Genomic DNA, 26423 nt, shown 5'->3' on the forward strand with positions numbered 1-26423 from the left:
TAAAGTCCGGATAGAAACTTACAGTGGTGTTCTGGAATAGCGTCGGGCCGGACACCCGTGATGCTTGCAGAATGGCGTAACGGTCCCTGAAGTTAAAGATCCTGGCGACAATTGGCCTCGGAGGGGCCCCCACCTTGGGCCTCCCGCCAGGAACTCTGTGGGCCCTTTCAACAGTAAAAAACTTACTAAGGCCTTTGGGCGCCAGATGGTTCACCACCAGGTCCTCCACAAACAGGTCCACTGACTGTTCTTCCGAATTTTCCGGGACCCCAATAATGCGCACGTTATTGCGCCTTGCGCGGCCCTCGAACTCTTCCAACCGTCGGGCAAAGTGATCATTTGCAGTCCTCAAGGTACGGACCTCCAGCTGAAGGCCTGAGACGTCGCCCAGGAGGCCTGCAGTCTTGAGGTCCAAGGACTGAACCCGCTCATTAGTTTTCCCCAGGTCCGCCCGAATCAGATTGACGTCGATCGATACGGCATCCACTTTATTCGCCAGGGTCTCAAATTGTTGTCCGATGGAGGACTTCATCCCCTCGATGGCCCCCATGATATCTTGCAGGGTTGGTTCCGCGGAGGGGGGCGACACGTCCTTCGAGGCCTCCAGTGTCTGTCCCGATCCGCCCGGTGATCCCTTCTGGTGGGCATAGCGGTCCATGTTGTTAGTCTGGGTGTAGCCTCCCCGCCTGGTACTTTTGGGCTTCTGTTTTTCGGCGTCCGATTTACTCGACATCGCTATCTGCCGCGGGGACAATCTCTTCGCCCATACAGAGTAAACAACCATGCAGCCAGTGACTGGCGCTACCCACGTCCAGGCCGGGCGCGGTGGAGACAGGAAAGCGAAAGTGAAAGTGAGGACACCTTCCTTCCGACGACTCGTCCCTCGCGTGGCCGCTGTTGTTCAATTAGTGCACGGGCACTGTGCCAACGCAAGTCCCGGGCACCTTCCGGGGAGTAGGCCACAAACTTCCAGGCAGTACAACTTCGGTCTCCGGTGGGCGATTTCGATCCGGACAACGGCTCTCGCCTCAGCAACGGCTCCCCTCCAATATTCCGGGCATCAAAAGCAGGATACTAGACAGGATATCTGCCGGAGGGAGCGAGGGTCTCGGGAGCTCTAGGCTCACGCGGCCATCTTGATCACGCGCTAAGCTCCTCCCCCGCCACAATCAGATTTTTATAGTAGTATACCGACACATCGTCATGACATATTTGGTGTTGGCTGGGATTTTGGCACAGCTCCCTCCTCACTTTATTGCTACCCAACGCTGGCTGTAGGAAGTCATAAACATTTCAGACTCCTTTCACCTTTGAGCAGGAGTCACCCTTTACCCGTGCTCTGTCCCTTGGCTGGCTGCTGCAATCGGATCCTTTGTCAAACTAGCCCTCCAGCAGTCACAAACGTCTAATACTTGGAGACTTCTCAAGTACACACTTAGTATGTGGCCAAAACTTTCATTACAGATGGAGCAAAAGTATACATCATATAAGTGATTCTAATATTTAAAGACCATTGCAGCTGGCTGAAGTTGTCACAGATTAAAATGGAGTCCCTTTAAGCAAGGGAAGCCGGAGAGCTTCGTCTTTAAGGTTCCCGCTGGTACGTCAGCAAGAGGCAGGCAGGAGCGTGGAACGATGAGCAGTGTGGAAGTCTGAGCCTTGATTGGAGTTTTTTTTTTTTAGCATAGTTATATAGCGCGAACTCGACCTAAAGGTATTGAAGTGCTTTACATGAACACCGTATTTACATTACACCATTCAGGCACGGATAGATTAAGTAAGTGATTTGCCCAGAATCACAGGAGGTGGACGCGACCTCGAGGCTCAAACTCTGGTTTCCAGCACCAAAGTCGGCAGTTTAGCCGACGGACTACATCCAGTTGGTCGGTGTTTGTACCTTACCACTTGTAGCAGGCGTCTTAATGTGTTATTCTGATACCCTTGGGAGAGGGCCTCGTTAGTTCGCTCTAATTACGCTTCCATGGTAAAGAGGGCGGGGCGTTCCACACCTGCACGTTGCCGCTGAGTTTCTTGAACTGCGCGCGTGCTCCTTTCGGTTTCGATCAGCTCGAGACGCTCTTCCTTCATGTGCTGGCCTTGTTTTTAATTTATTTTATACTTGGAAACTGCCGACCTTCGCTTTGTGTCCCATTGAAGAGTGTGACCCTACTACAACCATGCTTCCTAATGACAAAAATGCGGGGTGTCTGAATCTCTCTGGACTGCTGACGTTAGTTGGTGTTCTAGCAGGTGGGTGCGTTTTAACGTTTTACCCGCTGTTTAAAGCGAAGAGGCGGCACCGTAAAACAAGCAGTTTGTGGTTAGTTTCTGTGTGCGCTGGGGAGGGAGGAGGTAAGAAGAAACGCATGTTAGTCTTTCTTTGAGCCCCCCCCCCCCGCCCCCATTTTTCAATAAGGTTCAACTACTTTTCGACAACATTTGGATTAAACCTAAAAAAAAATCGTTCAAACAATCACATTCTCAAATATTTATTGCAGCCTTTGTTCCATTAACCATTCGTGTCTATCCTGGATAGACGTCCAAGTCCACATGTATAGCGGTATTTATTCTATTATAAAGTCAGGACTCAAACCTGAACGTGAAAAACCACTTACGTTTGGAGCAAATGGCAGCTGTGCACGCCAAACGGGGAATGCAGTGAATAAAACGTATTGTACGTACCGCCCTTTGCATTATAAGGTGTATTATAGTTTACTATAAAAGTGGATTATTTTTGGAACCGCCAAAACAATGTGTAGTATCAGATGAGCCTCCTGGCACGGAGCAGATGTCTCAAATTTCCGAAGTCCATACTTGAAAGCTCGTGAGAACCAGAATTTGCTTTCCATCCTAGGCCTGGTATGTAATATTTTATAGTCTGGTCAGCAAGGCTACAAATCCCGCAATCCAAAGAAAAAAATGGACAGGATGAATTGGGCATGGAAGGTGAAATTTAGCAAGTCAGGCGTAATGAAATTGGCCGCACTTTTACTGGAGGATAAGAAATTCTGCTAATCGTAGGATTGTCACCTCGCTCCCGGTCACCATGGTTCAATATTTTCATTCGCTCTTCCTTTAATGGAACAGCTTATTGCATCTTGGGCTGTAGTGCAGTTATTTCAACTGAAGCAGATCACACCCCTCCCTGTATATTTTACGTTGTCATTTTATCAGCAGAACTGCCAGCAATGCTGCGTCATAGTTGGGCCTCCTGCAAGGTAAATGGCCCTTTCATTCTTCACACAGTCCCTTCCCAAACTGACTCAGAGCCGTAATATGAAAAATACAACGATTACATTTTTGTTTTTCTCTTACTGGCTCTGAGCCAGGCAGTGGGGCGACGCTCCTCCGACCATTGCGGGGGAGCCGCCCCGGCTATGGTGACCAGAATTTTAAAGCAAAAAAAAACGGTACATTTCACAAATATAGGAGGACTACAATTTTACTTCAAGCAGACGCACAAAATGACAGTGCCCCTCAGCAGAGAATTACAGAATAGGCAGTAAGAACATGCATATAATGCGTTTTTAAACCCACTAGCTTGCCTGTTAATTAAAAAGCTTTCTTGAAACAACTGCTAACTATCCCTGCTTTGTAAAACATAAAAAAGCACCTCCCTCCGTTTTCAGTCGACCCTCTTTAAAAACCGGGACGTGAGCTAAATTTCTTGAAATCTGGCGAGGCAGCCATAGCCCCTGGTACTTTATATCAAGATGCCAGTGATCTAAGTGGCAAATTGTAACAGAAAGAACTTTAAGTCTCAAGTGAGGGATGGTCTGTGGGTATTATGGGTGCAACCACCTACCACCTCTCTAGTCCTCCTGCATGCATCGGATTTGCTCCCTCTACTTACCATGTCATGATTTAAATAAAAAATAAAAACAAAGGAAAAATAGCATGTATGGCTTGGCAAGTATGCCCTGACAGGGTTACATGATGTCTCGTGTGATACACTTTTGCTGTTCCACCGTTCTAGCATTTACTCAGGCTGTGTTTCCTTTTGCCATGTACCATTATCTGGCTCATTTTAAAGGTCTCTATCCTCCCAGCTGCCAACCCTGTATATAAATGTTTGTACTTAACTGCGGCATGGCATTTGTTTTTTTCTGTGTTTTCATTTTTCATCAGTGCGTTACATTTGCTGCTAATTAGTTTTCGAACTGACATCCATGCTACTAACAACTAGTTTCCCTACAAGACATTTGCATGCCATAGATATGCAAATATTCTCCCCCCCCCCCTGAAACCTGCCAACTACGCAACTAGTTTCCCTACAAGACATTTGCATGCCATAGATATGCAAATATCCCCCCCCCGCCCCCCGAAACCTGCCAACTACGCTATTTCACCGCCCTGGTGTTCGGTCTGGCTGGACAGTGCTGCTGACCTTGTGAGAACAAAAATAGCTTTCATCAGCCCAGCTGAAGCCCAGAAGTCCTGTCTTGGGCTCTGCACATATGTTGATGTTCTTGGGTACATCTCTTGATTGGGCAGAAGCTGTGTGCTTTCCCTGAAAACCAGTACACATTTTTAATTTAGGTTTATCATTCATTTTGCAATGATATAAATATACTCTTTCAACTAGAGTTGCATTTATACAATATTTGTTTATCACATCTTGCAACAGCCAATGAGCTGTTCTACGATTGTCTTGTCACAGTTCATAGTACTAAAACACCCAATATTTCTATTAATCTGGCGCCAGTCTACTTGGCACCGACATCCTACATGAAATTCCCACAGTTAAGTTAGACTGTCATGAAACTTAAAAGTTCTTATCCTCTTTATTAGTAGTTAATTCACCAATCGTTTGCCCACTCAGTGGCCTCTTCTATTGCCTTGGCATACCCCTGACTATCTTTAGTCGCACTTTTGCTGCCAATTTTTCCAGTGTTTCACTTTTAAGGGTGTTTTGTTCCTTTCTGACCTTCAAGGTCTATGTAGAAGAGAAATTAACCTTCGGCCCGGCCTGTCCTATGGTTAGCATGGGCCTCTAACGTCTAGGGCACCTCTGGAACATTTGGGGAATCTGTCTAACTTTCTCTCGCAGTTGCTGTCAAACTTTCATATATCAGGAATTGAGCAAGCCTCACTGGAGACATAATTTGTTTCATTAAATGAGGATCTCTACTGTGTATTGACCCCCGGGTTGCGCCTCCTCTCTCCGAATCGGCACCGACCTATCCATCTAGGTACTTCTAAAAGGCTGCAACCATGAGTCTTTCAGGCTTCTCTTGAATGGGGAGGGCCTGTAAAGCCCTTCAAACTGCTGCATCCCAGGCCAGTATGACAGTCTTGGCAAATTTAGGGAGTGTGGAGGGATATCCTTCCTTCTCATAAGGAGCACTAGAGGGGGACTCTTCCTTAATTAAAATCATCAATTAACTTTTTCCTATGTTATCTTCTGGCATACATCATTGAGCTACATGCTTTCTAGGTTAGCCAAATAATCCATGAGTGTTACTCTAAAACTGGATTGGGAAGAAGGAGCATTATCTAGATTAGCCCTACTTCTTTTCTCTGCTAATACCAAGGAGATCAATAATCTGTTTTATTCAATAAAAGTCTCTCTGGAGATAGGGTATATGATATTTTGAATCGCGTATAGGTATCTGGATCGAAACGCCATCTTGGCCAGGGTGATACATACCATAAGGCAGACTGAGAGTGAATTCAAATATCAAAACGGTGATGCCAATCCTAGTTTAACAGAACCCATGTTGTAATTTATATATTTATTCCAGTGAGTAAACGACATGTATCCTTAAATATCTATACATTTCAATTTACCACCTAACTCCTATTGTGGGAAGAGTATTTGCTGACCATCCCTCTAACACACCCAGAGGGAACATAATGGATTTTCTCCAGTTGGTTCTCAAATCAGAAGTCTTGCCAAATCTGTCAAGCTCCTGCAACAACATTGGGTCTGCTTCACCAGAATGTCTATTTAATATCAACATTTCGTCGGCATACATAGACACAATATGTTCTATTGATCCCAATCGTATTTTCTAGCCTCTCAAATTCTGCCTTAATATTTCTGCTAACGGCTCCATTGCCACTGTGTTGTATTACACTTTTTGCCTTCCGGGAAAACAATTACTCCATACGTCGGCGCTGAGATACCCCTCCTGAGGCGATTTGTGCAGTATCTTAAATTAACATAGCATAACTGTAGGAAGGTGGAATCGGACTACATGGTTGCCCCCACTTTTTTCCTGGTGTTGGAAAGGTTTTTGACTAGTCTGGCTGGGATCCTGCTATCCAGGACCCCAGCCTATCTGCTTACTCCCTTAAATGACTGGTATGCATATTAGATGCACTAGTGATTGGATACTGTGGTACCTTATGAGCCCCTAGTATATGGTACCTTAGGTACCAAGGGCATAGGTACTTCACAGGCCTACCAGGGGCTGAAGCATGTATTATGCCACCCCTGGGAAGCAGACTAAATCTGACACCACAGGCCTGCTACTGCAGCCTGGGTGAGGTGGTGTTAGCACTCCTCACTGAGGTATAGGTTCCCTATATCTCACCATACACACACATATAAACCTATCAGTCACCCCTAAGGCAGGCCCTATCAATCCTGAGGGCAGGGTGCTTGGTTTCCATGTGAGGAGGTGCTTCTGCCTGAGCAGGGCCCCTCTGCAGCTAGCAGAGTCTATTCTCTGTGGCTGTTTGTGGATGCGGTTAAACCATATACTCTTAAGTGCATTATAACCTAGCAGTAAATGCTAAATTTGGAATGACTGCATCAAAACATGTCGTGTTTGGTGTCAAACAACTTGGAATCGTACCCCCACACCAGTAACTTGTGTGGGAGTATGATCCCACCCTTCTAGAGGGGCAGACATGTACCTACTGTGGAAACACGGTAGAAATCTGAAAGAGCCCTGGCATCACAAAATGGATGCCACCAGCACAGACACTGGGCTGCCCTCCTGCTGCTGACTGAAACTCGCAGTGGAGGAGGCCCAACAATAGGCATCCTGTCACAGGGAGGTTTAACCACCTTCCAGACAGGATTTAGTGTATTGGGGCTGGGTGGGTGCACTCCTAGAGTGCTTTGAAGTCCTGCACTGGGGGAGCAGTAGGCTCCTCTGTGCATATGCCAGCTCAAACCGGTTCAGAGGCTACCAGCCCCTGCTCTGGCACGAAACTGGACAAAGGAAGTGGGTGTAACCACCCACTCCCCTGACCCTCCCCTAGGAGTGGTCATAGAGCTAGTCCCTCCTTTTCCTTTAGTATAAGATAGGGAACCCTTGCCATTGCAAGTTAAATATCCCTGGACGACGCTTTACAAGAAGAATCCTGGCCCTTCGACGTTCCACTACCTTTGGAAGACTGAAGAATCTCCCTTGGAGTCAAGGAGTGACTCCCCTGCTTGGCAGGCACCAAAAACTTGACTCAACGGTCGCAAACTTTCCCGCTGGAGTCCAAAGTCCCTGCAGCCCTGGAAGTGGATTTCCTGACTTCTCGACGGCCATTATGAGTCCCCAGCAAAGCTGAGGCAAGTGGACCCCACGAGTGACGAACAGCAATACCCGGGTACCGTGCACTATTGTCGAGTGCAACTCCTTCACGACGTTCTACGAACTTGTGCATTGGACCACGTGTGGCCCAAGCCTCCTGCAGGATTTTCCTCGAAAATCAGAGGCCTACCACGTCCAGAGTGACCGTGGGCTCCTGTAAAGCGAATCCTCACAAGGCGTCTTCGCGATCCCTTGCCGGCTGGCTTGTGGGTCCCCTGAAGATTTTTTCATCGAACCAAAGGGCTCCCCTGGTTGCTCCAGGCCGGCCCTGAGTTTACCCTGGCTGGGTGAGTCCCTCAGACCTTGCTGGTCTGCACCGCTGACTTTCTTCACTTTCCACGAGACTTGCTGTTGCCAAGGCCTGTTGGCTCCAATCCGGTTGACGACACCTCAGTAAGCTGCAGACTTCCTGGGACACTCCGAATCCAGCTCCTGGTCATCGTCAAAGCCTCCTGGACCTAAGCTGCAGACTTCCTGGGACACTCCGAATCCAGCTCCTGGTCATCGTCGATGCCTCCTGGACCTCGTGGCTGAAGAGTCAAAACACCCTTGATCACCTGAAATCACCCGACGACTGTGGGCATCCATCTTCCTGGGCCCGGGTCACTGGCAAGTGACTTTGAACACTGTCTCCTCTGCTTTCAGGTCTTCCTTCTTCTGAATCCAGCCTTGGATTCCACTGGACACTTCTCCAGTCTTCCCAAGCAGCAAATCTTCTTCGGCTTCCATTGACAATGACAACGCGACCCGACACCAAAAGACACCTATGCTCCCGACTTCCCTGGGTGAGGTAACTCGTGCACTCCCGTGCTCCTGTGCGTGTTGGTCCTCGAATTACTTACCTTGTAAGTGGCTTGCTTGTAGACTACTTCGAAGTACCCTAAAACTTTAAAAATCCAACCGCGACTTGCTCCATTGAAAGCAATAGGGAACCAGCGGCTGTGTTCTCACACTGCATGCGTCTCCCGTGGGTCCTTTACTTACCTGCCTGGGTGGATTAGTGAGGCCCCAGCGATTCTACAGGCTCTAGGCCTTGTCGCCTTGCAAGTCGACGTTCCTAAGCCTCTTTTTTAGTATATGGTCTGGTACGCCCCTAGGGCCCCACCATATTTGTGCTTAACTTATTGTGAAATGTTGATATTTGCATATGTTCTTGACTTCTAATCTCATAAAGAGATTAGTAGAGTGTGTCTAGTAATAAATACATATATATTTCATATTTATACCTGTGTGGTGCCCTTTCATTTGGTAATTCAAGAGATTATAAGGTAAAACAAGCTGCTTTACATTCCTCTGAGACTTAGCCTGAAGGCTGCTCTCCACAGCTACCACTAGGATAGCTTTCTTTAAAAGGTTGTCTTAAACCTATCTACCATAAGAGTCGAATTGGACTGGTGCAAGGTGGCCACTTTAACTAGTGACCAGCATATGCCAGGCCAACTTCTCACAATAAAATAACGTAACATGGTAGCACGTCAACGACAAATGGTAATGGCTGATATGTTTTATTATGAAAAAGTTATAACAAAGGAAGTAGGCCTAACATTTATAGTGAAAAGCATATTTTAAAAATAAGCATGTTATGGTGGGCTGTTATTGATGTGTGTTAAAGATTGTACAGAAGTATTTTGCTGCATGGAATCTCGCAGGTAATTGTAGTAGGCAAGGGCTTCGGTATTTGTTACCCCCTCTGATCGCGGGGGCTGAGATGAGATCTGTAATGTGATAATCACTGTAAGGCTATTTTGGGACAGGTTTTACTTTTTTGTTTTTTTTGGGGACAATTTTAATTTTGTACATAGATATAATTTTATGACTGTGTGCTTCATGTTTTCTTTGTAGGAAAGCTTATGCTCAATAAAGAAAGCCTGATTTGGTTATGTTGACAAGCCAATGTTAAATGGATTATACCTAATTTGTTGACTGAGAATGAAAAGTGATGTCTGTTGCCATAGGCCTGATCTGCTATGAAATGTTAAATTAAAGGCATAATGTCAAGAATTTATTATGAAAAGCATATGTTACAGCCAATAGGCCTTTAATTATTATATAATTAGCAAATATGTAGCTAATTGTAAATGCGGCTGCTATTGGTGCAAATGTATGCTTTAAAGAATTAATTGATGTACTGTTTTCCTAAAAAGTACACGTACATGGAACGGTATATACACAGCGTGATTTGAACATCTGGTAGTGAGACACTGATCTATGCAAACACATACACCCTGAACAGATGACATGCAAGTGGGGACAGGTGTTTAAAAATCAAGCTTGGTTGGAGCTCTGAGACTTAAAAGCAAGAGGAAGATTTGCGTCATCCTATTGATGCCTTGGTCATGTTATGCTGGGCCTTGCATGATGTATACCTAAACTAAAAAAAGTGGACAATTTTTACATGTTAAATGTGTTGCTTGTAATTGTAACAAAGTGGTGAATGTGACAACAGGACCATAAATGCACAAAAGGTGATGGGAGGATGCTTGCAATAAGTCTAACCACTAGCAATCACTCGGAGTAGCATTCCAGCCCATCAATCGTTTGCCCACCATGCCACCTAAGATTAGGCCCAGCTATATGTAAATCAGTCTTGACTCTGCTCCAATAGGAACAGTCCAGCAGAACTGCCAAGCCAGGACACCGCAAAGAAGATAAGGAGCCGTTTATTATATCACCTCGGTCATAAACAGCCAACTGACTCTCACATTCCACAAATAACATTCTATTGTCATCATACATGCCATGATGAAATGCAATGAAAGAAGATGGCACCAGAGAGAGGAACACCACAGTAATTTTGCAGATTACCATACTAGGTAAGGATTTTGGGGATGAGTACCACCTTTGCCAAGTCACAGGTGTTACCTGCCAGTCTCTTGTAAACAGAAAAAATAATTCTGCTCTTCTGCCATTGGGCTGTTCGAGTGCCATTCACTCTCTGCTTTCATCCATGACAGCATATAACATGGGGCAATGGATCAGCCTACTTTACCCTTTGACTTTACCCCAGTGAGTGAGTCATTTGGATTGATTACATGTGCACTTCCGCCTGAAAATGAGTCCACTCCAGTGCCAGGCTGGCAGAACTGCATTTTAGTTTTCCATGTTCTTGTTTTATAGAGTCGTTTTCACTTATTTCCTTTTTTTAAAAAATATTAGTTATTTTGATCTAATTAAGAAAGTACTTTGGCTCCCCAGGGGGTGCTACTAAGCCGCTCACTTGCTGCTCATTCATCTGAATTGCCACTGCTTCTGACCCAGCTGTCTTCTCGGAACTGCACTCACACATTTAATAACTGTTTTGCTGTTTCAAGGTGGCCAGTGTGTTCTAAACCTTGCAGCCAACGGTAGAAATGTAACATAAAAATAAGCGTTATACAATACTGTTGCAAGATGCCTGTTGGCTAGTATGTTACATTTTATTTTTTATCACGAGCATACACGTCATGTTTAGCCATTTTTATTTTTATCTACTTTATTTTTTCTTCCATATGCTTCTTGAGTTTCTGTGTACGTTTTTCTGTGGATGGTCGCGTTGTGGAATTCTAGAATTAGGTGGGGGAGTGAATACATTCAGTAGCATAAAGATGAGTGACTGGGTGCATGTGTACCGGCCTATTCAGTTACTATTCAAGTGACTGAAGATGTACTTTCAGTAAAAAGCCTTATTTATTCTCATGCCAGTGCTTGTTCCATATACATTCTCTACTAAGGTTTTGCTGGCACATTCTTTCAGACATTGCTGTCCTTTCTGTTCTGGTCCAACCCCAACATCCATTTGCTCTTGCTTATTCTATTTTGTAATAATTGATTCATGTGTATCAATATGCTTCTAATTTACCTCTCACCAGTATGTATTCACCCATTCACCTTTACAGAGCCTTTTTTCACTTACATACTAGGTCTGGGTGAAAGGTTAAATACTCTGGCATAATTATGGGAACTTCGTGTTGCGCTTGAAGGTCTTGAAAAATCTACTTTCCCACTTGCTATGTCGAGTCACATTTTATCAGGGTGAGCTATTTTGTTTGGGCCTATTGGCCCATTCTAGCGAGAGACTGTGAGCTGGCAAAGAACAGGTCTTTTGATCATTTAGAAAGTGAATGAGCAGTAAATATGCATTTGAATCTTATTTTCATCTTGTCACATTTGCCCTGGTTCAAAGACAGAGGTCAAATGTCAGCTTGATGTCTTCTAACAAATTGCTGCTTATTTTATCCCAGATATCATTCTCTGACTGCAAAATTGGAGGATTTTGTAAACTGTCTGACAATCCTGCTGAGGTACAGGGCGTGTGAAATGAAAGGTTGTAGGATGTCCGTTTTTTTACTAACCAGCAACATTTAAATAGCATGAAAATGAACTGTCAAATATTTCAAAATATAGCAGCGGTTAGAAAAGCATGTTTCCTTGTATTTCTGAAGTGTGATGGCAGCAAAGATTTTAATAGGATCAAAACAAATTGGAACTTTTTTTACTGATGTGCAAATGATAGATATTTGCTAAAACCCGATTTCCACACATTATCATTTGTACGCTAAATAGATTTATCAGTAAAATTGCTAGTCAGTGGAGAAGTTTGTGGCCAATTTAATGGATAATATGCTGTGTGCTACAACACCATGCTTTAGTTGGATATTTATTAAAAGTGAGTGTTCAAACCTGAACTGAGAAATATTCCCACTTCCATCCTGATGGCAATGCTATTAGTGAGCTAAGAGGCTTGTCGGGTGTAAAGTGTACCTTCCATATTGGCTAGATTCTTATTGTATATGGAGAAAATGTCTAGTCAGTTAAATCAAACGAGATTTTGAACAGCAGACATGAACTCGCATATTTGAAGGTGCTCTCATATATGAGCATAAAAAAAATAAAAAAAGCAACTACCTGAATCACGCAAGTTGAGACCAGTTTATGGGTCAGGCGCATAACAGTTAGGTCAAGTAGACTAATCAAGTCACTAGACTTGCAGGTCTGGAAATATTTTGGGGATTTTTAAAGGCCTGGCTTTTTATTCAAAATTTCCGGAATTAGGCCATTTTGCCACATGACTAATTACGCTGCACTTTGCAACAAAATTATAATGTGGGAACAACGCAAATTGTGGTATTCCTACTTTTTTTTTTTTTTTTTTTTTTTGCACAGCTTATATTCCTATGTCAATAATTGTCACACAGAAGGATTTTCCTGCTCTGGTATTTACTCCCCCAGTACTTGTTTGGTCTTTGTTCTCCTATAATCCTAGTCCCAGTGTTCACTGTTTCTGTGTGATACACATATGAACAACACCTGCAAATTTTTTTTGGTGCATAACAAAATGTTAGTCAGCCTGCAAAATCTGTCTAAGGGGCCCTAAAATACCATTTGGGTTGCCACCTCTCATATATTATAGGCAGTAGTGGCTGGCAGGAGGGTAGGGTTGTACAAAATATTTAAAAAACGAACCAAAAACACTTGCCTCCTTGTTCCGTGGCCGCCTCGGTCTCTCCTCCGTTGTTGCAGAAGAGTCTGGAAGCACATAGGCTCCCCTTGGCCAATCATACCACTGCAATGCATTGTTAGGATTGGTCTGAGTGCCGTGGATCAGTGCTCAGATGGGGACTGAGGGACCTGGGAATGTTCCCCACCAGGCTGTGTATTGCAGCCTGATAAGGAACATGTAAAGTGCGCATGTCAGTTTGGTCGGTCTGAGAGGGCTGGCCAGGCATCATACCCACTTAGTGTACACAGTGCACTCCTTCCTGAGCCACCAGCCCCACCCAAACCCAGCCTCGCAGCAACGAAAAATAAAATGATAATAACGTTGTTGTTGTTTTTATTTTTCCCTTTACGATTGCTCTGTAAGCAGTGGGGCTACGCTCCTCCACCTTAGTGCAGGAGCTGCCCTGATAGGGCCTGAGTAGACATGTAGGGCCCCTTAAACCGCATGGACCTGGTATGCCCATTTTTAATTCTGTTCTTGTTCCACCCACCCCTGTTCCAATGGTATTTTCCAGTTTCCTCTTCTCGAAAGAACCAGGGCTATCACTTGCTACTGCTTCTACTTGTATGGTAGCTTCAGCTGCATTTATGGCACCAGCGTTGCAAATCTCATTTAACCCGACTTCTTCCCTCTAAGTTTTAAATGACCCACAACATTGCTGCTTCTACTCGATCTGTCCATTTCAAGCTGTCTGGTACTTGTCCAGCTTCCTTCATACTGGAAAAAGTAGAGGTTGTGTAAGCGTGAGTGCAGGTTAGATGTTTTTTGTTAACGATAACCTTGGAAATCTATGGTCAGAGGTAGTCTGTTGGTGGGCATGTCTCTTGTGGCATAAGCATAATTGATATCGTGCTATCCATGAAACATTAAATCCTGCCATATCTTCATTCATGCACCTAATAAAAATCAAATTACGTGGGAAAAGTGTAGTAAATATGAGGGAAAGTTAAATATTATTAAAAAATCAAGTGGCAGGAAACTTTTTTTCTTAATAAAAGGTCGTGTGCGTTTCTTGAGAGAAATCCGGGATTGTGAAATAACAGAGGAAGAAGGAACATGCCGATTATAGTGAATGTGAGTGAAAGGGCTTGGCAGACGCTCGTGTGGGCGCGCAGATAGTGTTTAAGATACACTGACGTGTCTGCTTATCTGACAGATTGTTCTGCTGTCCTTGCGTTTTGTTTGTGTAAGACACCCTCATTGTCTGGTCTGCATGGGTAACGCATTCATGAGGCCAGCTCTGATAACCTAAAGATAAACCAGCCCTTGTGTCAGAGGCACTGGCCCGCTTCCTGGTGACCCTACAGACAGACCTTCGTGCTCAGCTGATTGCACCTCTTGTTCTGATCCAGCCTGGCATGTCTTGGCCCTGGCTGTCTGTGTGTACTGTACATAGTTCACCCAACCCATAATATTGACTGTGTCCGTCTCCTTTGTATGCATTTCAAATATTCCAGTGAAAGGGCAGGGACGTCTAGTGATGGAATCTTGGTAAACAGTTGTCTCCTTTCCCTTTCTTTCTCAATATTCTGTGCTTTGTAAGTTTTAAAGTTGGTCTTGTTCCTATTAAACAAAATTCACGTACATGCCTTTTTAGGCCACGGCAACAGACAGTTTGAGTTTTCTGTTGGCAGTGGTATTGTTCCTGTAACCTATACCTTGAGTGGTCAATTGATTTCGATTGCTCATGATTTCATGGCTTAGTTCTATATTTCAGATGAATGCACATGATTCAATTATTTTATTTCGTCGTGTTTGCACCTCCCAGGAGTCTTTAGGTCTACGTTTTCGGATTGGATGAGTTGTATCCCTTTAAAAAATATATTATTTATTGTATTTAAATGCACGTGTTTCCTTGCTCTCTTCTCTCCCCTGGTGCTCTGTTCTTTCTCCCCTGACTCGCTTCCTGTTTGTGTTTTTTTAAAGTGTGTGTGGGTGTGTGTGTGTGTGTTAAAGCTAAGTTATGCTTAGGACAACTTTATTCATTATATACAAACCCAAGTTATACTTTACAAACTGGAGAAATCTGTAGTTATAACTTAGATTTCTAATTTTGGGCACCACTAGATAAAACGTTTTTTATAATGTATGCACCACCTTCAATTTACAATATGCTGCGCACTTCTTATACTTCTCACATCAGTTGCCACACTCGACTATCTATAACTCGCCATTTCTGTATGCACTGGTTATACTATGCCTATTATAAAACTTATAGCATGTGAAATCAAAGCAGTTATGGTAATACTTGTGACATCTGAAATCCTATAATTTCTCAGAACATAGTGCATGTTAGAATAAAGAGTTATAGTTAATGTAGTGTAGCAATTTATGATAGAAGAATACATACGGAGGTGAGCAACACATAGTAAATTGAAGGTGGGTGTGTAAATCAGAAATGTAAGTTATAATTTTGTAATTTCTCCAGTTTGTATATTTTAGGTTGGATTTGTATATGAAGAATAAGGTTTTCCTAACTATACTTCAGCTTTAACTTTTAGTTTTTTCATTAAATTGAAATGGTTTTTATTGTGTAACAAAAATGTTTGAAATCATAGTGTTGTGTGTCATTTAATAGTGTTAAGTGAAGTAGAGTATAGTAAAGGACAGTGTTTTACAGTGTAGTGGGATAGTCTAGTGTAGTGGAATAGAGTGAAATGTTGTTGGGTATAGGGGAGTAAAGTGTTATAGTGGAGTATTGTGAAGTAGTGTGTTGTACAGTGGAGTATCGTCAAGTGGCATAAAATTAAGTAGTGTTGTGCAGGGGCATATAGTGTAGTAAGGTGTCATACACTGGCATAGAGTGTAGTTTTATAGAGTACGGTAGAGTGGAGCAGCATACATTGGAGTGTCTTACAGTGGGCTAACCTGTCGTACAGTGTAGTAGAGTAGCTTAGAGCGGACTAAAGTGTCAAATTATGTAGTGGGGTCTCATATAGTACACTGCTGTGGAGTGTAGTACACAGTAGTTGTGTATCATACAGTGATGTAAAGTGTCAGAGTTGAGTATTGTGGAGTGGTATGCCGTGTTGTAGAGTATTTGAAACTGTTGATGAGAGGAGTACACTGTAGTGGCATGGAGTGGAGTACAGTGTTGTACAGCGAAGTAAGGAAGAGTTGACTACAGGGTGGTACAGTGTTCTACAGTGGAATGGCATATATTCTTGTGTAGTGGCATAGAGTGTGATTGAGGGGAGTAGCATACAGTTAAGTGCCATACAGTGGAATAGTATGGAGTGTCGTAGAAAGGAGTGGTGTCCAGTGGAATAGGAAGCACTGATAAGCGTACAGTGGAGATGCGTATAGTGGAGTGTCATTGTTAAGATTGGCATACAGTGGAGTGGGGTAGAGCGGAATAGTTTACTGTGGCGTGGGATAAAGCAGAATAGCGTGCAGTGTAATGCAATATAGTAGAATAGGGTACACTGGAGTGGCATATAGTGGAATAGCATAGATTGGAGTTGCGTACAGTGCACTGCCATAGTGGTGACCGCTCAGCCCTCCACAGGGCTTGGTCGCCCCACTCACTGCTGCCGCTCCTGCCTGCCTTTGCCGCCTCCTGCCTGCAGATTCCTTCGCTCGCTGCCCGCTGCTCCTGGGAATTTCCCGCTGCTCCTGGGAATTTCCCGCTGCTTCTTGGAATTTCCCGCCGCTGCCTCCCTGCGGCCCCGCCCCCCTGTGATTCCATTCGCCGCCCCGCTCCCGCCACCCAGCTGCTCCTCCCTCCCGGCTCCTTACTTATGACGCCCCCAGAGCGAACGCGCAGCGGGAGCGCCGATTGAGCACCGAAGGTGCGCCAAAGGTAAGCCCGTCTGCGCCCGTCCGTGCCTGGACCGCGCCCAGCGCCAGACCCCCTGGTCCTCGCCTTCGCCAGCACACCCTGCACATCTACGACGCCAAAACCCTCCACGCACTCAACGCCGGCCGAAACACCGCCTGCTACCGAGCCACCCCGAGACGCACCCACGGACCCTTCACCTGCCTGACCTGCCGCTTCACCGGCCTCCGACCCAACACCGCACCTGCTAAACCGAGCCCCAGCAACAAACACCTGATGTGCATCCTGCTCAACACCCGCTCCGTTCACAGGCATGCCGTCGAACTCTGGAACCTCCTCGACAGCACCAGACATCGCCTTCCTGACGGAAACCTGGATGAACGCCTCCTCAGCGCCCGACGTCGCAATCGCCGTCCCGGAAGGCTACAAAATCAACAGGAAGGACCGCGTCAACCAGACAGGAGGAGGCATCGCCATCATTCACAAGAACACCATCCGCATCACGACCAACTCCGATGACACCTTCACCTCCGCCGAACACCTCCACTTCCAGATACACACCGACCCCAAGACCACGCTCAGAGGCACCCTCGTCTACAGACCACCAGGACCACGCACACAGTTCAGCGAAGACATCACAGACTTCGTCAGCCCGCACGCCATCAATTCCACCGACTACATCCTCCTGGGGGACCTCAACTTCCACCTGGAGGACAACAAGGACCGCAACACCACTGCTCTGCTGGACAACCTGGCCAACCTCGGACTCAAGCAACTGGTAACCACCCCAACCCACTACGCCGGCCACACGCTTGACCCAGTCTTCTCATCCAGCAAATACGTCAGCTTCAGCCACTCCACCAATCTCCAGTGGACTGACCACAGCTGCGTCCACTTCAGCTTCAGTAAAACGACGACCCACCACCACCCTCAACAAGCCCCCCGCAGGAGCTGGAACAAGATCACCGGTGACCAGCTCACCACCTTCCTCAGCCAGAACCCCCCCACCAGCTCAACGGACCCCAACGAAGCCGCCAACAACCTCACACAGTGGATCACCAACTGCGCAGACGCCCTCGCACCACTGAAGAAGAACCCCCCCCAGCAGACGCGGCATCAAGAAAGCTTCCTGGTTCACCGACGAGCTCATCACCTCCAAGAAGAACTGCCGCTCCCTGGAGAACACCTGGCGCACCAACCAGACCACAGACAACATGACGGCCCTCAAACACGCCACCCGCAAACACCACCAACTGATCCGCGCCACAAAGAAGACAGCCTTCAAGGAACGACTGGACAACAACACCTACAACAGCAAGGAACTCTTCAGCATCGTCAAAGAGCTCTCCAACCCCGACGCTGGAAACAATGACATCACTCCCTCGCAAGACCTCTGCGACTCCCTCGCAGCCTTCTTCCACGACAAGATCGCCAACATTCACAACAGCTTCAGCCCACCAACCACGAACCCCACCACCGAACCGATGCCCCCCACCGCCACCCTCCGCACCTGGACCCCAGTCAGCACCGAAGACACAACACGCACCATGAACACCATCCACTCCGGATCCCCTACGGACTCCTGCCCACACCACATCTTCAACACGGCCGACCACATCATCGCACCCCACCTCCGCGACATCATCAACGCCTCCTTCAACACTGCCACCTTCCCGGAGTGCTGGAAACACGCCGAGATCAGTGCCCTGCTGAAGAAACCAACTGCAGACCCCTCCGACCTCAAGAACTACCGCCCCATCTCGCTCCTCCCGTTTCCTGCCAAAGTCATCGAGAAGACCATCAACAGACAGCTAGCCGCCTTCCTCGAGACCAACGGATCCCTCGACCACTCGCAATCCGGCTTCCGAGCCAACCACAGCACGGAGACCGCCCTCATCGCAGCCACAGACGACATCAGATCCCTAATGGACAACAGGGAAACAGGGCCCTCATCCTCCTGGACCTCTCCGCAGCGTTCGACACTGTCTGCCACCGCACCCTGGTACAGCGCCTGAACAACACCGGCATCCAGGAGAAGGCCCTGGAGTGGATCACCTCATTCCTCGCCGGAAGAACCCAGAGAGTCCGCCTCCCCCCCCGTTCCGGTCAGCGGCCACTGAAGTCATCTGCGGCGTTCCACAAGGGTCATCGCTCAGCCCCACCCTCTTCAACGTCTACATGAGCCCCCTCGCAACCATTGCACGTCAACACAACCTCAAGATCATCACCTACGCCGACGACACCCAGCTGATCCTCTCCCTCACCAGCGACCCGGACGCCGCCAGAGCCAGCCTACACGAAGGGATGAAAGACGTCGCCGAATGGATGAAGAACAGCCGCCTGAAACTGAACTCAGACAAGACGGAGGTCCTCATCCTGGGATCACCACCCTCCGCCTGGGACGACTCCTGGTGGCCCCCGCCCTGGGAGCCACCCCCAAGCCAACGGACCACGCACGCAACCTAGGCTTCATCCTGGACTCCTCCCTCTCGATGACCAGACAAGTCAACGCCGTCTCGTCTTCATGCTTCAACACCCTGCGCATGCTTCGAAAGATCTTCCGGTGGATCCCCACCGAGACCAGGAAGACGGTCACCCAGGCCCTAGTCACCAGTCGGCTGGACTACGGGAACGCCCTCTACGCCGGCACTGCCGCCAAACTCCAGAAGAAACGGATCCAGAACGCCTCAGCACGACTCATCCTGGACATCCCCCGACACAGCCACATCTCCGGACACCTGAGAGACCTGCACTGGCTCCCCGTAAACAAAAGAATCACGTTCCGACTCCTCACCCACGCACACAAGGCCCTCCACGACCTGGGCCCCAAGTTCCTCAACAGCCGCCTGACCTTCCACAAGCCCACCCGCCAGCTCCGCTCTGCCAGCCTCGCTCTCGCCACCGTCCCCCGCATCCGCAGAGCCACCGCCGGAGGAAGATCCTTCTCCTACCTGGCAGCCAAGACATGGAACTCCCTCCCCATCCACCTCCGGACAACGCAAGACCATCTCGCCTTCAGGAAGTAACTCAAGACCTGGCTGTTCGAGCAGTAGCGTTTCCCCCCCCCCCCCCCCCCCCCAGCACCTTAAGACCCTCCGGGTGAGCAGTGCGCTATACAAATGCCTATGATTGATTGATTGATTGAATAACGTACAGTGGAGTAATGTGCAGTTGAGTTACGTACACGGTATTGTCTACAGTCTGGTAGAATCAATTAGCCTGGACTGGAGCAGCATAGAGTGAAGTTGGATACAGTGGAATAACGTAGAGTAGATTGGCAGTGTGGGTTAGTATACAGTGGAGGGCCATAGGCTGGAGTGGCGTACAGTGGAGGGCATACAGTGGTTTGGCATACAGTGGGAAAGTGTTTAGTCTAGAGGGGTGGAGAGGCGTACAGTGGAATAGCATACATTCAAGTGGCATGCGGTGAAATAGCGTACAGTAAACTAGCATTTAAAGGCAGGTTGTGTTGAGGTCAAAAAAACAAATTAAACATCAGTTCGATTGGTTGATATCTTATTATTGCTAAGGTAGTACGTGTTTTTGCCGAACTGACCACAACCATTGGTTGGTTTGTCGCAAAGCCTATGTTCCTTTCCATGCGTCCAGGGGGTGCCTGGGGAACAACATTGTTTACGGTCAGGGCCGAGGAGTGCTGGCAGTGTTCGTTGTGGACATGTGTGATGCTGAAAGATCAGTCCTGTACATCCGAATGGAAAGTGAGGGGAGAAAGGTAGGTGGTATTGTGCACTTTGTAGGTAGGAGAAGGGGAGAGGAGCAGGTCAATCAACCGCTTGCAACCCCAGCATCTGCTACGGAAGGTGAGAGAAAAACACCAAAGATGAGCAACCTAAACATTTAGCTGAGTTAACGTGTAGAAAGGTAAATGGTCATTCCCAGGAGAGGAAATGTAGCAAGGGGAGAAGGTGTAAGAGAGACCAAATGCATCCTTGCTCAAAACCAGTTACCCAAATGTGCAGTTAGTGGGCTTGAAGGAGGAAGCAGTAGAAGGATTGGGGACATATGGTCACATGAAAGGTTGACTGACATAGGCATGTAGGATTAAACTTTCTTCTGTTGATTTTAAGTTGTCTTATACACAAAAGAGCTTGATAAATGTTATTTGTTGGGCACCCTTTTCTCTCTCACCTGAGGCCTCATTTTATTTATTTATTTTCTGCTCAGTTTTTCTTCTTCTGGACCACTTCTATTTTGACTCTCGTTGCCATAAGTCTAGATTTTGTTTTTTCTCCATCTTTCATTCCGTCTCTTGCTGTCTCCATCCTTGTTGCTCTCACCTAAATTTCTTAACTACCTTCAGGTATTTCATTTTTGCTCTTTTAATGCCTCTCATTGTGGGGCTTTCTCGCTCTTTTTCTCTTTTTGTTTTTTTATTTGGTCTCGATTCAACATTAAATTAAATCCTGAGCTGTGCCAGTGCTTTATTTGTGAAAAGATGCAGTTTTGTTGAGAACTGCAGGCACTATTTGAATAAGAGTAGAAACTTTGTGAGACATGCTGCTGTTTTCCAGTTAAATGTACAGAAGCCCTTTTGAGAAATGCAGAAACTGTGCCTCGAAACAGTCCTGTGTGTTCCTTGGGATACCATGGTGCCTGCACACAGTACAGGTCAGGACACAGAGACGTATTAATGCTGAAGGCCCTCAATGCAAGCATGGAAAAATGGGCCTTTAACCTGCTACTGGGTAACAAAAACACTCATAATTGGGTTGCAGGGGGCCCCTCAGCTCTCGGAGTGCTGGTTGCACTGAACGTGCTACAACCAGGGCCGTTTCTACCATTGGGCAAGACTAGGCGGCCGCCTAGGGCGGCAAAGGGGGGGGGGATTTTTTTTTTAATTTGAAGGCAGCAGCACCTGTATGTGAGTGCAAGCACACCTGCTTGTACATGCTGCGCAGTGCACCCTAGCAAAGTGGTGTATGGAGCGAGCCGGCCGGCGGTACCAGTGTATGTGGGTCCCCAGGGCCGTAAATCTTGAAGCGCGGGAAAGCGCTACCAATGACCCCCCCTGGGCATCATTTTTGGCCAGTCCCAGAGTGGTGCTTTTTATGCAGCAGCCAGTGACGGTGACTGGTGCACGTGACGTCGCATCACCCTCTCTCTTGGGCGCACGGGGGATGGACTGTGTGTGTGTCGGCTGCTCTGGTGCCTTGGTGAATTGATTACTGCTACCAGTGCCACACAGTCTTGTCCCATCATTTACTCTGAGACCACCCGCTTTGAGGCCCCTCACCAACAGGAATGTCAGTTTCTGGATGGACCGATGGAATGGAGTAATGCTAGTCATGCTCACGCAGTGTCTGTCGGACACAGAGACCGGCCTGTGTGCACTGGGCCTGGTGTGTGTGCTGTTATGGCCCCGCGGGCACGGTGCGGCCCCAGCTTTCCCTTGAATAGGTTGAGAATCTGATCAAGAGAGACCCACCACTGCTGGTGAGAAGCACGCCCCCTGCCGGTATCTCTGGTCCCGTTTTTCGATATGGGTGAAAGTTGGAAGGACACCACATGTGAAGTTACCCGAAGGCGAGGGGCAGGCCTTTGGAATGCATGTGGGTGAGAAAGCTTGGAACTGCCTTCCCTGTGTGTTTTATGGAGCCTTTTTTCATGGTGGGATGGTGTTACTTTTGCTGCTGCATTAAAGGAAAAAATATGTAAATTGTATTTTTTTGCTTTAGAAATTTATGAATTGTAGTTATTGGAAAAAATTGTCAAAGCAGGCTTGTGTTTGGGTAAAATTATTAATTCCCAAAATGGAAGGCCTTGACGCTATGGAGTTTCCTGCAGCCGAAGCACGTGGGGGAAATAACCTAGTTAGTCAGTATGCAAGTGACATCATGGTGTGTGCCATCATAGCCCATAATGTCACAATGTGTGGCATTACAGTACGTGGGGAAACATCGTTAACATCGCAGTCAGTACACCGCGATGCTGTTACATCGCGGTCGTTACGAGCGCGATGTAACCACGCGATGCCATTACAACGCAAGTTTTTACATCGACTTGCGCTAGATGGCGTGCTAACATTACAAATAGTGTAGTTTACTATCCCAACACATTTCCTACTGTTAAGTGGACTGGAGTTGGAATAGTAAATTACGCTTTTCTAATGTTAGCACGCCATCTAGCGCAAGTCGATGTAAAGACTTGCGTTGTAATGGCATAGCGTAGTAACATCGCAGTCGTTATAACGATTGCGATGTAACTGCACGCGTTGTAATGACTCGCGTTGTTACGTCATACATCCCAGTACGTGACATCACAAGAAGTAACATCAGATAAGATCCCTTGCATTGGTTTTTATTGGGTATATAATGAGTGCATTAAGCGCATTATTTGATTTAACAAATTTTGCTTTAGGGTTGTGCTGAAAAAGTGACACACTTCCAATGCAAAATGTGGGCAAAAACCCTGCCATAAAGAAATTGGCAACAAGGAGAAGCATGGTAGTACATCTGTTATGCTTAATTGGTTGCAAAGTCTGAATTTTCTAATCTTTAATGGGGTTAAGACTTCTTCTGTAGAGGTGCCCAGTAAATATCGGGGAATAATAATTGGTGAGAACTCTGGAGGTTAAAGTATTGTTGGAGAGATTTCTGTTTTGTGTAGTCCCATATCTGAATCAAAGTATTATTGTAGGTTAATGTGTCTCTTTCAAAGAACAGAGAGTGATGGTAGTGAAAGGTAGGGGGCGGCATTTTTCAATTCTCGCCTAGGGCGGCAAAACCTAGAAACGGACCTGGCTGCAACATCAAAAGCTGCACCTCCTGAATAAGAGAAGTTTAGCAACCTATCTTGTGTATGCATCGACTGCCACACCAGGCTCCTTAAAGTTAGACACTCCTTCTCCACCTTTCTTTAAAAAAATAAAGCCACTACTCCAAATTTTAAGCACTTAAATCGTACGGCAGAGGGACTTGAGCCAATACATTTTCCGTGGTTGCAAAACCTTGAATTTATAATCCCTTCTCGGACGGGCGAGAGACCACCAGCTCCCTCACGACCATTCATATGCACACCTCCCCTTTTAGTGAAAGACAAAAGGAGCCATTTGTTGGGGCATGACGGCTGCAGTTTATCCAAACATAAACACATGGACATGAAACATCACAACTGAAGTCATTCCATTCCATGGGTTCTTATACTTCCTCACACCTGTCATGGTTACAACAGCAGTTCTGTTTTTGTTGGTCCATATTAATTACTGACAGCACTTCTGGCACAGCACTGAGCCTTTGCAGGTGTCTAGCGTTAGCGGCTTCTGGGCTTACATTGCTGCCGAGACCTATATGAGCGCCCTTCAGGCCTATCAGGCTGCAATTGTCGTGTCCGCCTGCAGCTGACCCATGCTGGCCCATCGCCTGCTCCCTGTGTCCCTGCTGTCAGGCATACCGAAGGACACGGATCTAGAAGCTCTTCTTCCTAGGCTATTGTGCTTTCCTTAGCTATGTGTGTGTGCTATCTCAACTTTACTGCTGGTGGTACCCAGACCGCCGGCGACTGCCCCTTGCCTGCCTGCTTATGAAAAACCTAGTTGCTCTAGTACCCCAACTATGTTCAATAGAAACATGTCCATACCCTCCCTGGTTAAGTGGGCTCCATCCGCAACGTAATATTCCGGTGTCCTGAGATTGGTAAAGCTGGGCCTCACAAACCCACAGCCGTTTGCCCTGTACACGTTTGCCATGGAGATGTTTAGCTTTCTCCTGGATCTCTCCACTGCCTCATGGTATATGCCCCCCTCCTGACAGTCTGTGACCTTTGACCATATCACATCTGCTGGGCGAACCAGCCTCATTATCTCATTGAGCCCTGACCTCATCACTCTCAATAGGTCTTTCCACCCAAGACCTGCCAGATCGTCACACCCTCTAGGACGGCATCAGGATTATTTTGGGAAACCGCGTTTACAGCGTCGTCATTACATCGCGCTACCATTACAACGCGGTCGTTACAACAACTGTGTTGTTAGTGTGCGATGCATTTATATCGCAAGTCATTACAACGACTTGCACTAGGGGCCGCTGAGGTATTGGAAATTAATTCCAACTCCTTCCCTACTGTTGCGCAAACTGGAGTAGGAATAGTAATTAATACTATTCCTAAGTCCAGCGCGCCCCCTAGTGCAAGTCGTTGTAATGACTTTCGATGTAAATGCATCGTGTACTAACAACGAGGTCGTTGTAACGACCGCATTATAAAAGCACGCAGTGTAATACAACGCAATGTAATGAGCCATATTCAATTTCTTCCCACTGCAGTGCATCCTGGAAGGTTGGCAGCAATTTAACCCATCTCATGCCTGGTCTTCCCAGCCAAGTCACTGCTGTGTTGCGCAGCCAGATTCTATTGTAGTCTTTAGGCGCCGATGCACACTGTTGTGCCCTCATGATATGAGTGGCGAAGGATCCAAAGCCTGCGCCAGCCTGCAGGATGTCTTGCTGCAAGTGAAACACAGATCAGATGCCTGCGGGTCCAATGCAACCTTTGAAGGTGCCCAAGGCCCAGGCGCTTTATGTGCTCCTCGCTGAACCTGCTCAGTGCTTCGGTTGTGGCTGCGCCTATGCAAAAGGAGTACGACCCAAACATTTTGGAAGGCAGCCCGTCCTTGAAGATGGCCACAGAAGTATGTCGGTGAACTGAAAGTGGCTTAGGCACGAGCTGTCTTCATACAAAAAGTGCAGCCGCTCTTTGTGACCCCCCCTCTGCGACATGTACTCTTGCATGAGGAATACAGGGCAACATGCTCTAGACAATCTAGTGTGATTCCCTTTGGGAATACGACTATAACTGCACAAAATAGGTCATTCCAAAGCCTCACCGTGCTACTGTGTAAATACATTGATACTTTGAAAAGAGCTTAGAACTTCTTGACAAACGTAGATCGCATGTTATGTTTAAGTGTTACTTATATAGCGCCAAATCACCAACGGTCTCTTAGCGCTTGTGTGAAAGTTGCAACCTCACACCAGCTATTACCGGTCATAATATCCATTCAGTTAAAGCTTACCTTGCCAAAAGGCCTGCATGAACAAAAAAGTTTTCAGTTTCTTCCTGAATGGGAGGAGAGTAACCTCCTCACGCAAACTTGCCAGCAGTTTATTGCACAACTGGGTAATCCGTACTCCGAAAGCCCATCCACCCATGATTAATTTATTAAACCGTGGGCATGTCAACAGACTTGCCTCAGACGACCGAAAGCATCATCCGGAACATATCTCCTTAGCCGGTCCTTAACATAGACTGGTATCGTCCCATACAGGGTGCAATAATCTAGTACGACGGTGGACCCCATAAATGGAGATTTAGGGCCATCTCCTGTATCACCTGGCTTATCACTTATAGGCCCGCATCAGAGTTTATACTTGCGTATGTTTCAGTCACTATACCAAATTAGTCCAGATGAATGCCCCTGAACCTTGAGCTGGGTCATTGTAGGGCAGAAATATGTTGGCCTTGTAAAGGGAGTATTATTTTCCAAACTCCATGTCATTTTCTTTTTAACCCTATCCACTGGGGACACCAGGAACAAAATTGACATTCAGCCCACCACAAAATAGTTTTATTCTCACCACACACTAAATATACATATAGCACTCTACCTCTCACC

At 46.7% G+C, this 26423-nt stretch overlaps 1 protein-coding gene across 4 annotated transcripts in view; it reads left to right on the forward strand.

Moving 5' to 3' along the window:
• The window catches only part of SGK2 (serum/glucocorticoid regulated kinase 2), a 396404-nt gene that overhangs the window by 68794 nt on the left and 301187 nt on the right, over positions 1-26423 (forward strand). The window contains exon 1 of one of the 4 annotated variants that reach the window (XM_085619217.1): positions 2055-2250. The exons of 2 other annotated variants lie outside the window; for them this stretch is intronic. In XM_085619217.1, the coding sequence (XP_085475343.1) occupies positions 2178-2250 (73 nt within the window). In that variant the 5' untranslated portion in view covers positions 2055-2177. Of the gene's footprint in view, positions 1-2054; positions 2251-26423 lie in introns of those variants that run through there. One more of the 4 variants, XM_085619216.1, reaches the window with a different exon arrangement.

The sequence above is a fragment of the Triturus cristatus genome, chromosome 7 (genome assembly GCF_964204655.1).
Source record: "Triturus cristatus chromosome 7, aTriCri1.1, whole genome shotgun sequence".
In the NCBI taxonomy this organism is placed as follows: Eukaryota; Metazoa; Chordata; class Amphibia; order Caudata; family Salamandridae; genus Triturus; species Triturus cristatus.